This window comes from Anas platyrhynchos, chromosome Z (genome assembly GCF_047663525.1).
Source record: "Anas platyrhynchos isolate ZD024472 breed Pekin duck chromosome Z, IASCAAS_PekinDuck_T2T, whole genome shotgun sequence".
NCBI classification, from domain to species: Eukaryota; Metazoa; Chordata; class Aves; order Anseriformes; family Anatidae; genus Anas; species Anas platyrhynchos.
Genome location: NC_092621.1, coordinates 85688972 through 85704621, shown reverse-complemented (window position 1 = coordinate 85704621; position 15650 = coordinate 85688972). Strand labels below are relative to the sequence as shown.

The 15650-nt window shown below is 49.0% G+C and overlaps 2 protein-coding genes across 2 annotated transcripts in view; one reads left to right on the top strand and one right to left on the bottom strand.

The window, feature by feature from the left end:
* The window catches only part of LOC113841751 (adenylate cyclase type 10), a 64952-nt gene extending 57401 nt beyond the window's left edge, over positions 1 to 7551 (bottom strand). Inside the window, exon 1 of the mRNA XM_072030691.1 lies at positions 5995 to 7551. The gene's annotated coding sequence lies outside the window, so the exon portion shown is untranslated. The remainder of the gene's footprint in view (positions 1 to 5994) is intronic.
* A 98-nt stretch (positions 7552 to 7649) lies between these two features.
* Positions 7650 to 8581, top strand: LOC119715215 (mitochondrial import receptor subunit TOM5 homolog). Its single transcript, XM_072030705.1, has 2 exons — positions 7650 to 7839; positions 8068 to 8581. The coding sequence occupies exons 1-2, from the start codon at positions 7719 to 7721 to the stop codon at positions 8100 to 8102; spliced, it is 156 nt and encodes a 51-aa protein (XP_071886806.1). The 5' UTR covers positions 7650 to 7718; the 3' UTR covers positions 8103 to 8581.
* The last annotated feature ends 7069 nt before the right edge of the window (positions 8582 to 15650 follow it).

Genomic DNA, 15650 nt, shown 5'->3' with positions numbered 1-15650 from the left:
ACCTGAGTGTGCTAGGAGACAAAGCTGCGCATTTCCAACCTCACCTGCAAGGGAGACCTCCCTCCCTTAGTAGCACCTCTGCCTCTGATTGCAGCTCCTGCTCACAGGCAGCGTAACCCCTTCTGCACCCAGGCCTCCTTGCCAGGTTGTTCCTGGGTCACAAATCACCAGTGGTACCAGCAACTGTGATCTGAAATTTCCCTTTATGCCCCTCAGTCCTGCTTGCCCTGGTTGCTGGCGCCAGCAGGTGGGAGCCCCTCGCAGCAGCAGCACTGCTCCAGCTGCTGGCACAGCCCGCCTTGCACGCACTGAGCTTCACGCAGGCACCGGCACACAGCTGCCCAAGGCTGCCCTGGTCCCCCCTCAACAGCCAGTCCCTCCGGTGGTCTCACGCCTTGAGACCCGCACCCCCTGGCTCCCCAGCCACATCCCCTCCTTGCCCACTTGCCCGGCTGGATCTCCACTTGTGCTTGCACGCTCACGTGCACACCCGCGCTGCTCCAGGTGCTGCACCACTGACACGTGGGCCCTGTGACCCTGTGCACACATACACTCCAAACAGAGACCCTCCCCCAGGAAAGCAACTAGAAGTGGAGTTCAGCTGGGAGGCAGGACAGGCTGCCCCGATCAGGCAGACGGCATGGAAGACAAGCATCCTGACCAGCAAACCATTTATATGCTGCTGGCCCTTTTTATCCCATTCTCTCTCATTTTTCCCACATTTGTTCACCACAGGCTATCACCATCCCTGCCCTTCCCTACGTTTGGTTCCTGCCCTGAGCATCGTGCAATAAGTCCTCTGCAATCTTGAAATGCTCTTCTCCTGCACGCCATAGCATTTCCCATGCTCCTGGCAGGGACCCTCCTAGGTCCCAAGGGTGCTTGGGCTCTGACTCCCATTGAAGAGTTTTATGCCTGGACCCTGGGGCTGAGGTTCTCCTGAGAAAGCTCTGGGAGGGTCCTGGGTAGGGTACCCCTTCTGCTGAGCTCCTAATTTGAGTTTCCACCTGCCTTTGTGCTCCTCTGCTCCTCTGAGCTTGTGGAGACAGACCTTTGTTAGGCTGATGGCTCCTGGGAGTAAGTGGCACAAGATACTCTTTGGGTTCCTCCGCCACCATTGCCTCTCCGTGCTCCTCTGAGTGTGCAGAGCAGCTTCTATCACATAACACGGTGTGCTGTGCTCTTTCTCCTGATGTGGACAAAGCAAGTGGGTGTAGGGCTGCTTGGTGATTGCCCAGCACTGCACAAATGGGTGTACAGGAACCCACATCCACTGTGTCAGCTCTTCGTCTCCATCTCTGACACTAGCCTTCCCTGTAAAAATGCCCTGTTCTGTATTTAAACGCCTCTGCTACTCTCTGCAGCCCTTTATTTAGCATAGGGTTGGACAAGAAAAGAGTCGCCTACTGAAAGGTATTGATTTTTTCTGTTTTGTGCCTTTCTGGTTTTGCTTTTTCAGACTCCCTAATTAGCCAGAGTATTTCCGCACTGCGGGTCCTTCTGCCTTTACCTTTGTTCTTTTTTGCTCCCGGCTCAGGAACTGCTCGTCTCCCAAATCAACACTGATTGAAACTATCATTATTTTTCTCTTCTGCTGTTGTAAAAGCTGAATTTGTCTGTCACTGTTCATGACCAGTACTATTTTGTGATTGCTGAACTTAGCCAAAATTACATTTGCTCCTGCCATCTGTAACTAATATAGCATTAAATAGTGCCCTGGAATAGGTTTTGCATCAACTGCTGATTCATGTACCTTTCATGGACAATGGACAAGCATACATCTGTACCTACCAGTGCCGATAGATGTTGTTTCCAAAGCAATCTACACAGGAAGCAGAATCTGAATTAAAAACAAAATTAAACAATAGTTGTCTTTCATGTGGATGAAAAGTGGAATCCATTAAAAAGATGAATCAGAGCTCCATGTCAAACTATCAGATGCATTAGGTATCTACCTGTGTACATTGTAGAGCTGAACATGTAGTTTTCCTCTCTCTGAGTTTTCCAAGTTTCAGAAGTTTGGGAAACATCTATCTAAAAAGGTATGAGACACTTTATCTCTCAGCAGTGTTCTTCCTTGCCTGTGTATTCATCATGTCAGAGCTGATCTATAAAAGCCTTCCGTCTGGGGAAACATTGCAAAACCATGCGGAAGCGTCCAAATGGTTGATTCTGAGATGTTCTTCTGAAGAATGCAAGAACAGTTCAGATGTGTGGGGGTTAAACTAGATGGCCCACAATTTGGCCTTGAAACTTGTGACTTCCTTCTTACACCTTTGACAATGTATTTCAAAGGCAGAAAGCTCAAAAAGGAACCCACGCATTTTATATCTGTTGTAAAAGGCAAAAAGGGGAGAGAGTGACAAGAGAGATGCTTCTGCTAATGAAAGTGACCAGAAAACATTCCCAAGTGACCAGAAAACATTTCTCCAGAAGGTTCAGGCTCGCTCAAACTGCAGACACACATCATAATACTCTGTCATTCTTAAGAGTAGCAACTGCTTCTCAAAGTCACCCACACAAATGATACAAGTGATGTTCCCTTTCTTGTTCTCCTCAGTATAAAGTGCATTAAACTTTCAGAAGACATCAGAAATAATTTTCAATCATGTCTGGGCAGAACAGGAGGAAAAGCCTTCCCTTGGAGTCCTAGCAGAGCCAGGGTACCCCCTTGGAGCTGTAGTCCCAGGCTAGAATAGGAAAACGGGACTGGCCGAAGACCTGGGGTGTTGAGGACATCCCTGGGATTCCTGAATCAAGAACCGATGGGTGATTTCAAACTGTCTGACCTCACCTGGGTTGACTAATGCAGATTCCAGCCTGACTAGTCAAATAACACTTCTCTAAGCATTGTCTCTCAGAAAAGAAAACGTACTTTGCAGGTGCTTACTTTGGCACCAAAAAGCTCCTTTGCACAAACAAGAAGAGCCCCGGACTCAAGGGCTGTCAAAGGATCCCCACTGATACACTCCAAGACAGAGGCCCCTGCCCAGTCCCTTCTGGAAAAGGTAGCTTGGCCACGTGTGGGGGGTGGACACCCACCCTACCCTGACCACCCCACAGACCCTGCCAGGAGCATGGGAAATGCTATGGCGTGCAGGAGAAGAGCATTTCAAGATTGCAGAGGGCTTACTGCACGATGCTCAGGGCAGGAATAAACGTGGGGAAGGGCAGGGATGGTGATAGCCTGTGGTGAACAAATGTGGGAAAAATGAGAGAGAATGGGATAAAAAGGGCCAGCAGCATATAAATGGTTTGCTGGTCAGGATGCTTGTCTTCCATGCCGTCTGCCTGATCGGGGCAGCCTGTCCTGCCTCCCAGCTGAACTCCACTTCTAGTTGCTTTCCTGGGGGAGGGAGTGTCCTTTTCATGTGCAGGTGTTTTTTGGCATTTCAGAGACAGAAAGAGAAGCAGAATAAGGTTGTTTGGGCCATCTGAGTTTGTAGGAGTGCTGAGGGGGTCTGTCTGTGTTGGTGTGTGTGGCCAGCCATGTACCTAAGTGTGTGCATGCACCTTCTGGTAACACACATTCAGATTTGCTCCTGGCAAATCCTGGAGATGCAGCAAACTTGCCACTCTTGAGCTGCTGGATCCATCATCCCCTGACAGGGAACAGCCAGAGATCATGTCTTTGCTGATGAGGCAGTTGCAGCACTGTGGCAGAGGCACACAAGGGAAGATTGAAGCATTACCACTAGTAGTACCCAGTAGTGGTAATACTGAAGTATTACCCGAGTATCTGTCCAGGTGTGTTTTTTCCCCATATTATCCACTTGGTTTACATAACACAGGACAGCGGGCCTGAATGCTGCTTTATTTGTTGTTACTTGGTCTGCAGGAAAATAACATCTCTCCCACGGTCCTAATGTCACCTAAGGATTCCACTTTCTCCAGGAGTACCATGTTGAATGTACTCCTGCATGAGAATCTATGCAGTCTCCTTCCTTACGCCTAACAGAGGTCACTGCAAGATAGTATTTTAAGTCTCTTTCTCCGATTAAGCTCCTTACCATTCTGCTTCCCCTTCAGATTAGGAGTTGACAGCACTACTACAGCAGAGCATTCAAAAGAGTAATGTAATTTCCATTTTGGTCTCTGTCATTCAATGCAGTTATCTGGGCCAGAACATCTTCCCCCCTTGTACAGTCACCAAAAGAACCCTGCTTGGCTCTGCTGACTCTCCTGGACCTAAGAAGCAGACATGAGCTGCAATCCATGGCAGAGCTTCTGGCTGGAATTAGTTGAAAGGACAAGATTTCCAGTCTGGTGAACTCAGAAGCAGAGCTTTAACTGTGCATAGTTAGATGCCTGTCTTGCAGACTTTGTCTCTTCAGTGACCTGGGGATGGTTTTACCTGCTGCAGATATGAAGAGAGGGACTAAACAGAGGGAACACTGTGCCCCCTCTGGGTGTCTGTTACGATAGCCCTGGATGGTATGACTGCTGTGAACACTGACTGGACACTGATGTTGCTGTACAGCTGCCCCTGACACACCATGTACAATGTCTGGATTTACATGTGCACCATTTGAGTAGATACACTGGCCAGAAACTCGCAGAATCCCTACATAATAGCCATTGTCATCTTCCATGGAAAACAAATGCAATTAATAAGAAAGCTATCCAATATTGACTGGCCCAAAAGAAAACAGCTTGCACAATGACATGGCAGACCAAGCCTCAGAGGCAATTCTGCCAGTGCCATCCTGTCTGGGAGGGTCTGCCACAGCCTGGCTTAGATACCTGCATCTTCCCATGTGCCTGGGCAGTATTGTCTGCAGAAGATACATGCTGTAGTTTAACACCGGTGGGTAGCTAATAACCACACAGCCACTCTCTCACTCCCCCTTCTCAGAAGAACAGAGGGAGAAAATATGATATATATATAAAAAAAAAAAAAAGTGGGTTGAGATAAGGACAGGGAGATTGCTCACTCATTACTGTCATGTGCAGAACGGACTCAGCTTGGGGAAGACTCATTTAATTTATTGCCGATTACTAATAGACTAGAGCAGTGAGAACTAAAAGCAACCTAAACCCACCTTCCCATCACCCACTCTCTTTTACCTCTCTGCCCAAGCAGTGCAGAGGAATGGGGAATGGAGGTTGTGGTCAGTCCAGAATATTTCGCTGCTCTCCCACCCAACACTACAGAGGACGGGCAGGTTCTTCAGGGACCTTTGGCAGAATGAGGACTGGCCACAGGTTTGTGGTTATAATTATAAATATATATATAAAAAGAGATTAACAATCAACATATTTTATTATCTACAATTTCCAGCACCTAGCATAGCTGATAGCTGCACAGAATTTCTAGAACTACAGTAGAATTACTAGTTACACAGGTTTTTCAGTCACCTGGACCCCTGCAGATTGGGTCAAAATCTTATCAACCGGTGCAAGATACAAGCATAACCTAGACTCGGGATTTACATAGAAGAACAGGAGTCACTCAGTCACTGCTCAGAGGAAGAAGACAACAGCGGAGGTGCCCCTGCCCACTGAGGGACCACAGGTTTTGCCACCCAGCAGCAGCTCCAGTTTAAGACCCCCTTTGGGCTGGTAGCCTGCTGGCAGACAGTGCTCCTGGTGCTGTTACGCTTCCCTGAACCAGAACCCATGCTGACGTGTGCTACTAAGTTCTACATCTACACATTTCGTGAAGACCTCCAGGGATGGTGACTCAACCGCTTCCCTGGGCAGCCTGTTCCAATGCTGCATAAGCCTTTCAGTGAAGGAATTCCTAATATCCAACCTAGACCTTCCCTGGCACAACTTGAGGCCATTTCCCCTTGTCTCACCACTTGGTGCTTGGGAGAAGAGCTCGATCCCCGCCTCGCCATAGCCTCCTTTAAGGTAACTGTGAAGTACACTAAGGTCTCCCCTGGGCATCCCCTTTTCCAGGCTAAACAATGCCAGCTCCCTTAGCCACTCCACATAAGACCTGTTTTCTAGAATATTATGGATATTTCACATATTCTTCGTCATGCTCACCATACTGCCAGGGATCAGGAGCAGGGAGCACCAGTCACATACTTCACGGTCACTCTCTGCCCATGCGCCATGTGGGGTCCCTCCCATGGGATGCCATCCTTCCCAAATTGATCCTACGTGGGCTTCCCACAGGAAGTGGGAGCTCTTCAGGAACATCTCCAATATGGGTCTGTATCATGGGGTCCATCCCTCAGGAGCAAAATGCTGCAACATGGGTCTCCCGTGGGCAGCAACTACCCCCAGATCCCCAGCTCCTGTGTGGTCTCCTCTCCACAGGCTGCAGCTCATTCTCTGCAGGGTGTCTGGAGCACCTCCTTCCTTCCTTCTACACTGATCTTGGTGGCTGCAGGGTTTCTTCTCTCTCAGTTTCTCAGTCCCTTCTTCCAGCTGCTACAATGCAGCATTTTTTTTTTTTTTAAACTCTTCTTAAACACCTCCCAGAGGCACAACCGGCATCACTCACTGGCTCGGCTCTGGCCAGCGGCAGGTCTATTTTGGAGCTGGCTGGAGCTGGCTCTGATCTGACATGGGGCAGCTGCTGGGCTTTGCTCATCCATGCCAACCCCACAGCCTCTCCCACTACCAAAACATTGCCACGTAAGCCCGTTGTATATGCATCAGTCCTAGACTCAAAACATACATGGAGGGGTGGCGTGGCCATAAACCAAGCCTGAGAAGCTGGGGAGGCGTCAGTAGAGTGGATGGGAACCGTCCCTTCAACCTGAAATAGCACTGACATTCATTTGTTTTCAGGCTGGCTTAACGAAACCCAGAAAATGCATCTTTGCACAGTCTGACTGACTGTACGGAGCCCATACAGAGAGATCACAGAGCTGAAATTTATTGGCCAGATGAAGACAGACAAATTCTTTTTGCTTTCACAAAGGTAAACACTGCCATTAGTGTATGATCAATATTGATCCTTTTGATGGGGCGAAAGGGTCAACGTAGTAGGTAGCACCAAGGCTCCACCATTATCTACTTTGCCTCCCCTTTGTGCTTCTGCAAGTCTTCCCCTGGGTCTCTGAAACCTCTTTGGTATGCATCAGTGATGAACATCCTGATCTGACTGCAGCAGCGAAGGTTTCTGGTACTTCTCTGTATCTTCTTAGCAGGTGCTCAAGGGGCCAGAGAAAGCTATTGTTGCCTTGCCTAAAGGGAAGGTGTGCTGTCCTTTCAGGTGGCTGAGGAGCCATCTCCTGGATGTTGGAGCAGCCCTGGAGAAACACCCCAGAACAGCGTGTGCAGGGCCACCTCACAAAGCATCTTCATCAAGGAGGATGCAGGCGTCTCCTCAAGTTCCTTTCCCCCCACAGAAGTGCTTGAGATCGCAGATGATGAGATCTGGTGTACTTTCGTTTAGGGCCTTGCGCTAGAACTCTTGGGAGGACAGCCTTTCAGCTGTGGTAACGAGGAAGGGCTGCCCATTCCTTCGGACTAGGGGCTGCAAGCTGGGAAAAGTCCCAGTTCGGAGCAGGGCGCTTTGGGAAGGCTCCTCCTCGGCCATCCTCTGCCAAAGTCAGGGCTCTGTGGGAGCACCCAAGGGCAGGGCAGCTTCCCCAGGCGGCAGGGACGCACCGAGCCCCACAGCCCCCCGCCCCCAAGAGGCCCCGCCGCGGGGGGCCGGGAACGCCGCCGCCCTCCGTGCGCATGCTCGGAGCCCGCCCCGCTGCCCGCCGCCGCCTGTCCCTGCTCGGCAGCCGTAGCGGCGCGGGGCCGGCGGCATGTTCCGCATCGAGGGGCTGGGGCCCAAGATGGACCCGGAGGAGCTGCGGCGGAAGATGCGCCGCGACGTCCTCGCCTCCGTGCGCAACTTCCTCATCTACGTGGCGCTGCTGCGGATCAGTGAGTGCGCGGCACCGCGCCGGGCCGGGCCGGGCCGGGCCGGGCCTTGCTGCTGGCGGGCTGCGCGCTGCGGCGGGGCCGGGCGGGCGGGGGCCTCGGCGGGCAGAGCAGCGGCGGCGCGGCGGGGGGAGGGAGCTGGGTGGCGGAGGCGCAGCCCGTCTGGGTAGGCGAGGTGCGCGGCAGCTTGGCGGCAGGCTCGGTGATGCTCCTTCTGTGTTCTCTTTTCAGCTCCTGTCATCCTGAAGAAGCTGGACAGTGTCTGAACAGCGTGCGAGGTGCAAAGAAGACGCGGCTTCTGCAGACGTGAAATGAACTGTAGCTGCTTTCCCTTTCGTGTTAATTAAACGCTGTGCGAGAGACAGGCATGCAGTCCTAAATGGTGTTAAAAATGGACATTGAAGCATATCTGACCTGAAAGTGATAGCTTGGCTGGGAGTGTGGGGAAGATGTCTGTTTCTCCTGCAGCTGACTTCTGGTCGCAGAGTACTCTGTACTACAGGAAGCAGTATGTTATGATGGAATACTTCTGGTACTGTTTAAACAACAACAACAAAAACCCACCTCCATCTTCTTTTTGTATAAAGTGCCAGGACGTTGCTTTGTTATGCATCTGCCTCTAAATTGCCACATAGCTGTTAATATTACTGAACCTGTCTGTATGAGAAATCAGGTTGTTAATGAATCCAATTCAGAAAGTTGATTTAAAATAAATGGAAGAGCAGTCCTATCAATTAATGAACAACTCTGGTACTGATTGATTTATAACGTCTCCCAGGGGGAACAAAGTCACTCCCATAGTAAGCAAAAAGAAGGATTGATACCACCTGATCAGACTGAACAGGTACAAGTCTGGGGGGTTCATGGTGTGCATCCCAAGGTCCTGAGAGAACAGGCTGATGCAGATGCCAAGCCTCTCTCCATCCTATTTGAAAAGTCCAGCTATCTGACCCAAGGAAGCCAGCTGTTGTAGTCTCTCTGGATTTCACTAAAGCATTCGATACTGTCTCGCAGAACTTGTCTGGACAAAATGACCAGAAAGCAGTTAGATAAAATCACAGTAAGATGGGTGAACAATTGGCTGACAGGTGAGACCCAGAGGGCTCTTGTAAATGGGGTTACATCAGGCTGGTGATCTATCACTAGCGGGGTTCCCCAGGGCTCCATTTTAGGACCGGTCCTCTTCAGTGTTTTCATAAACAATCTGGATGAAGGGCTTGAAGGATTTTTGAGCAAGTTCACAAATGATTCCAAACTGGATGGAGCTGTTGACTCCGTCAAGGGTGGTGAGGCCTTGGAGAGAGATCTGGACAAATGAAGAGAGCTGGACAGTCACCAACAGTACGAAGTTTAACAAGAGCAAGTGCCAGATTCTGCACCTGGGAAGGGGCAACCCTGGCTATTTATAAAGAGTGGGGGATGAGAGGCTGGAGAGCAGCCCTGCAGAAAGTGATCTGGGGTTTTTGGTTGACAGCAAGCTGAACGTGAGCCAGCAGTGTGCCTTGGTGGCCAGGAGGGCCAACCATACCCTGGGGTGCATCAAGCACGGCATCGCTAGCTGGCCAAGGGAGGGGATTGTCCCAGTCTGCTCTGCGCTGGTGCAGCCTCACCTCAAGTGGTGTGTGCAGTTCTGGGCACCAGAGTATAAGGAAGAAAGACGTAAAACTGTTGGACAGTCTCCAAAGTAGGGCAATAAAGATGGAGAAGGGTCTAGCGGGGAAGACGTAGGAGAAGCAGTTGAAGTCGCTTGGATTGTTCAGCCTGGAGGAGACAGGAGGAGACCTCATTGTGGTCTGCAGCTTTCTCACAAGGGGAGAGGAGAGGCAAGCACTGGTCTCTGCTCTGGTGACCAGCAACAAGACCTGAGGGAATGTCAGTGTTCACCGAGAGGGTGGTCACGCACTGGAACAAGCTCCCCAGGGAAGTGGTCACAGCACCAAGCCTGCCAGAATGGAAGAAGCGCTCGGACAGTGCTCTCAGGTGCATGATCTGATCTTATATTATTATTATTTCACTATTTTATTATTATTTTGAGTGGCTCTTTGGGGAGCCAGGAGTTGGCCTTGATCCTTGTGGGTCCCTTCTAACTCAAACATTCTAAGATCCTATGATTCGATGAAGTCTGTTGGGCCTGATGACGTGCATCTCAGGGTCCTGAGGGAAATGGCTGATGTCGTCGCCAAGCCTCTCTCCATCCTACCTGAAAAGTCTTGGCAGTCAGGTGAAGTAGCTGGTGACAGGAAAAAGGGAAACATCACTCCCATTTTTAAAAAGGATGGAAAAGAGGACCCTTTTTTTAAACTAAGAGAGGGGAGACTTAGATTAGGGGTTAGGAGGAAATTCATCACTGTAAGCAATGTGAGGCACTGGAACAGGTTGGCCAGAGAAGGAACCTGTGGATGCCCCATGCCTGGAGGTGTTCACAACCAGGTTGGACAAGGCCCTGAGCAGCCTGATCTAGTGGGTGGCATCCCCGCCTATGGCAGGGGGCTTTGAATTGGATAGTCTTTATGGTCCCTTTCAACCCAAGCCGTTCTGTGGTATGATTCTAAGGCCCTCTCTCGTTCACAGTACTTCATAAGGCACTCTGACATAGTCCATTGTCTTAAACTAATGTGAGAAAAGTGCTGACATTCATGAGACCCTTCAGAGAGATGAGGACAAGACCCACCCCCAACAGGTGGCAGATGGGTACTCCAAACTTAAGAAGTGTTGGAAGAAGCTGTCCCTACATTGCTATCAGCAAGGAAACAGATAGTGAACTAAGTTACCTGAAATGCAGTATGACAATAGAGAACCTAAGCGTGGGAATGCAGAGCCGTGTCTGCTTTTAAATGCTTAAAGTGGTCTTCCTGTACAAGTTCCTACTCATACCTTTCTCCAAGTGGTGCCAGGAGTGGGCACTTTATTCAGTTCATGGGATAGATATGGCCAGGCCCCTGTGACATTGTGAATTTTCTTCGGTAACGGAATGAGCACAGGAGCTGGAAGAAACTAAACACTTACCTAGATGTGGCTACCTGGCATGGCTAGCATTCCCCCCGTGGTATGCCAGATGCACCAGGCAAGCTGTCTTTGTGCAGGCAGGCAGGGTGTGAAATCATCTACTGGCAGAAATAGCTTGGGCTTTCAACTCAGCTGTCAGGGAAGCTCACATTCTTGTGAACCAGAACTAGGTGGTTTGCAATTTCTGATGTTTAAACATGCAAAGAGACTGTCAAAATTAATAAAGATTTAATCATAGAATCATAGAATACCCCGAGTTGGAAGGGACCCATAAGGATCATCAAGTCCAACTCCTGGCACCACACAGGTCTACCCAAAAACTCAGACCGTATGACTAAGAGCACAGTCCCATCGCTTCTTAAATTCTGACAGGCTTGGTGCAGTGACTACTTCCCTGGGGAGCCTGTTCCAGGGCGTGACCACCCTCTTGGTGAAGAACCTCATCCTGATGTCCAGCCTAAATCTCTCCAGATTCCCAAAACTGTTGAAAAATAATTGAGAGAGGTCCCGTGATGACATCAGCCAGCTTTTTAAGCACTCTGGGATGGATCCCATCCGGACCCATGGACTTGTATGGATCCAGGTGGAGCAGCAAATCCCGCACACATTCAGGGTCGGTTGGGAGCTTGTCACATCTTAAAGGGCATATTTTGTCTGTGTTGACGCACTGAGGCTGTGACCATCACGCTCACAAGCTAAACATCATTAGCTGGTTTTACCCACTCTATACCGTGTCTTTCAGTGAATGAAGAACGATCAATCAACACAGAAGAAAATTGCAGAGGGCCCTCTGGTACCACCTAGCTGCCGCACAGGAATGCATCTGTTCCAAATCAAACTTCACTGGTCCCTCCTGTGAAGGGAAATGCCTCCGGTGGAAGTGTCACATGCTCAGTCAGCCTGCTCCCAAATACAGGAAATCTTAGAATTTCTGTTGAAAACCAACTCTCCTTGGGAAAAAAACAAGCAAACAAACAAACAAACAAAAATACTCTGATTTAAGGACTAAACCTCCTGCACACCTTGTCCTATCATCTTACTTAGTGCATGTATACTGCATTCCTCACTTGAAACTCTGTGGGGACATTGCTCCCCACATTCCTACTTCTGGAAGACAGCTCGGGAGGCAAGCTAATAAACATGTCTTCACGGAGCAAGCATTCAACCCCGTCCCAAGAAAAGGAGAACTGTTATTTCCAGGCAGAAGGTTTAGCCTCTAATAAGGACAACTATTTTAACAGCGATACCAAACCCATGGTCTCAACACCTATGGGTGCAATACCTTCACAGGTTTTTACAGTGGGTCAGTGTGTCCTTGGCTTTGAGTCATACACTAAAATTATTGGCTTGATCAAACGACACCCTCTGTTGGGACAGGAGCCTTCTGGGTCAGGGCATTTCACATGTACGGCAGGTCTTAGATACAGGGGATTTAGGATGGCTTCACACACTCTTACAAGCAGCAGCAACAATGCATTTTCACTCTGAAGAACTTTGCAAATAGTAAGGAAACTGCATGTCTCATCCCTAGGGATCAAATATCAGCTCAGATACGTCAAGGCAAGCATCCACTGAAGGAAAGGCTCCAATGGAAACTTGAGTGCAAGAACTTTCCCTGTGCAATCTGAACTCCAGCTCAGGTTGGAAAGATCCCAATAGTCTGGAGTGCGTGCAGTAACAGCAAGAATAGGTTTTACTCCAGCATATTACACCAGTTCGGAGACCTACATCTCTCCCACAAGATTTGCTGGTGTCATACTCTATATAATGTAGACAGATAATGTAGATTCAACTGCATCCTAATCCCTGCCTGTTAAGAACACCTCACAAAATCGTCAGTTTCATCACCAATTTCAGTAAGAACTGGTCTGACCTCAGGCAATGTCCCTTGTAAGTATATTCCTATTCTACTGTGAGCATCTTCCTCAAGCAAGAATCTGGATGTCCCTGATGAAACATGGGGATTCACCTGAGTAGAGCCAAGGACCTTTTAACTCATCAGCCCCAACCATGACCAGAAAGGCTCGCTGTGGCCCCATGGCAATGGCAGAACTTCATAAAACAGGCTCTCTTGAGTCCCTAGGCACATTTCATCAGACTGCACCTGTTCTGGGGCAGGCACTGGGTAGAACCAATGAGAATGGCATGCTCCTAACTGCTCTCACTAGTACTCCTCTTCAGGACCTGAACCGTGGCAGAAAAGCAACTGTAAGCAGTCTGAACATAAGCCTGAGGAGATTAGATCCATCCACAGACATGGCTCATTCTGTAGCAAACGAGGTGCAACAACTAGCAAGCAAGGAGGTCGTTTTTTGAAAGGAATGAAAAAACCCATCAGTGATGGGACAAAAGAACCGTTCTTGCAGCACAGATCACAACATCACACATAAGGGGAGCATGCAAGCATTTGGACATAGCGTGAGAAGTCAGACATAAGCAACATGGCACAGCTGTTGGACAATTGTATAAGCCCCAGAAAGAACTTCAGTTCTCCTGACCTCAGCGTGTTTCTCCTGAAGTGCTGGAGCCTCTTGAGAACATTTTCATTTGTACTGCATCAACCTGGCTGGTAGTTCAAAGCAGCAGAAGGGTGGTCTGGCACCCCTCTGACCTTTCCCCATCCCCTCAAGACCTTATCTGCACTGGTGGATGAGCAGATAAAGCTCCACTTTTTCTGTTATCCTCATCCCATGCTTCCTCCCGATCCTCAGGTTCTGCATTGTTATTGTGATTTCCCAGCTCCTCTTCCTCTTTTAGGACTCCCTCACTGTTCAGCCCCTGCAGGAGTGCCACCACTTCCTCCGGCTTGGGCAGTTTAGTTATCTTAAAAGTGTTTCTTATAATGGGGTGTGTCCTTGTGGATAAGCCTCTGTTTCTCCACTGGGAATGGTCACTTTTCATCTTCATCCTCATCTTCACTCCTTATTAATGTGTCCTCAGTAAAGTGTACAGTGGGCTGCAATGGCAAAGCCCCAGAAAGGCTGCGAGCCTCAGATAACAGCCATAGCTGCAGGCAGCACATAAATCTGCTGTCCCTCTACTACCAACGCATGCAAAGCCAGCATTTCTGCTTTAATGTTAAAGAAGATGCAGGAATACATACCCCAATTTCCCTATACTTGTTTTTGCCCCATCTCCCATATTAACTCCTTCACCTAGACACATCTGTCAGCTTCATGGGCACTCAAACCTGTAAGCCTGACTTTTGCACAGTCCCTGCCCCATTCCCATGCTATTTTTCCTAGTCTTTGATGGACCCTGTTCCACCACGCTCCCTGAATCTCTCCTTGCAGTTAGCTTCCAGGGCCTTTACTTGCCTCCAGCAATGCCCAAATCATACTCTGTAAATCCATTTATCATTTTCTCAGAAACTGTCAAATCCTTCCACTTTTTAACATGACCCTGATGCAGTTCCTAGATTCCTACCTCATTGTATTCTACTTCTACATCTTCCTCCTCTTGGACAGCTGCTTCTTTATGCTCCTCTTCAGCTTTTGGCTTTACAACCTTCCCCAGCTCCTGCATCTCAGACAGCTGCCCATTTGGCCAGCTCCTTTGTCCCTCTTTTCCCTGTTCCTCTGCCCTAAGGTCAGCAAGAGGTGGTGCTGTTAGAAAGGTGGCAGTCCTCACTGTGATTTGACGTGGCACTCAGTCTTTCTCCTGGGAAGATGATAGATTACAAAAATCAAGACGGAAACCAAAGTAGGAAATGGATCAGTATAATCTGATTGGTGCAGGGTGGGGTATGGTCCACTGCCAAAAGAACCAGCTTTTTCAAGTTGCCCACTACCTTCCTAGCTCTACCCCTGTTTCACCATCTATGTGGGCATTTATTGTCAATATCACACCTGGGCAGCAAGGCAACATCCCCCAGTACTCTATTCCCATCAATCTTTATTCAGTATATCAGAGCCTTCTTTTTCTCTCCCTCTTCTGTGACTGAAGTGGCACTGAGGCACACATTCCCCGTTATGGCCTTTTCTGTATCCTTGCTGCATCTTGTGCTGTCTCAGTGGCCCTAGCAGACACCACAAGGTAGGTTCTAACTCATGAAATGCAAGCAATCCATGCTCAGTCCAGTCTCACATTTCCCAAAAGTTAAGTTCTTTCTGCCCAGCTTACAAACACTGCCTCTCCATTTCCCCCATCTGCGACATGCTCTGTACAGTTATCCATTTCTTAGTGAACAGCACTCGCTTCTGACTTAGGTGAATTCAGGTCTGTGCCAGGTTTTGCAGCATGTACCTCATTGCACGGAACTTCAATAACTTTCTTCATAACCTTCAGCTCGCTGGGATGAGGGGTTGCTCTGCGCTGTAGGCCCTACCGAAGAAAAAGCACTCATGCAGAGCATGACATTTAACAATCAGAGGAATACGTGTCATACCTCAAGATTGAATCAGTTCAAATGACGTGTTTTATCAGACCACTAGAGCCCAAGCTGGACATGAACAAAATGTCACAGAATCTGATGCGGACTTCTCTGCTATTACAGCGTGCAGCTGGGTACAGGACTTCATTCTGGTCTAACCAAAGCTCGCACAAGTTTGGTAGCACTCCCAGAGTTATCTGGCTGTAACAGAGCAGGGCAGTAGCAGTGTCACAGCAGTAGCAGTGTCAGTCCTTTCCAGGGGAGAAACTGCTCTAGGATATTCCAAATCACACTAAAACTCTGCAAAACTCGATGGTACTGCTTTCACACCTCCAACAACCATTCATCAAATGGTTTATGAGACTAACATTTTGGTGTGCCACAATACTGCAGCAAATATGTTTGGAAGTGTCTGGGTTAGCATACTGGCTGCAGA

Bases quoted from the DNA above. Each gene is read 5' to 3' on its own strand.
- LOC119715215 (XM_072030705.1), top strand. From the start codon at position 7,719: ATGTTCCGCATCGAGGGGCTGGGGCCCAAGATGGACCCGGAGGAGCTG. The intron at 7,840-8,067 runs GTGAGTGCGCGG...TTCTCTTTTCAG, and splicing joins CGTGGCGCTGCTGCGGATCA to CTCCTGTCATCCTGAAGAAG.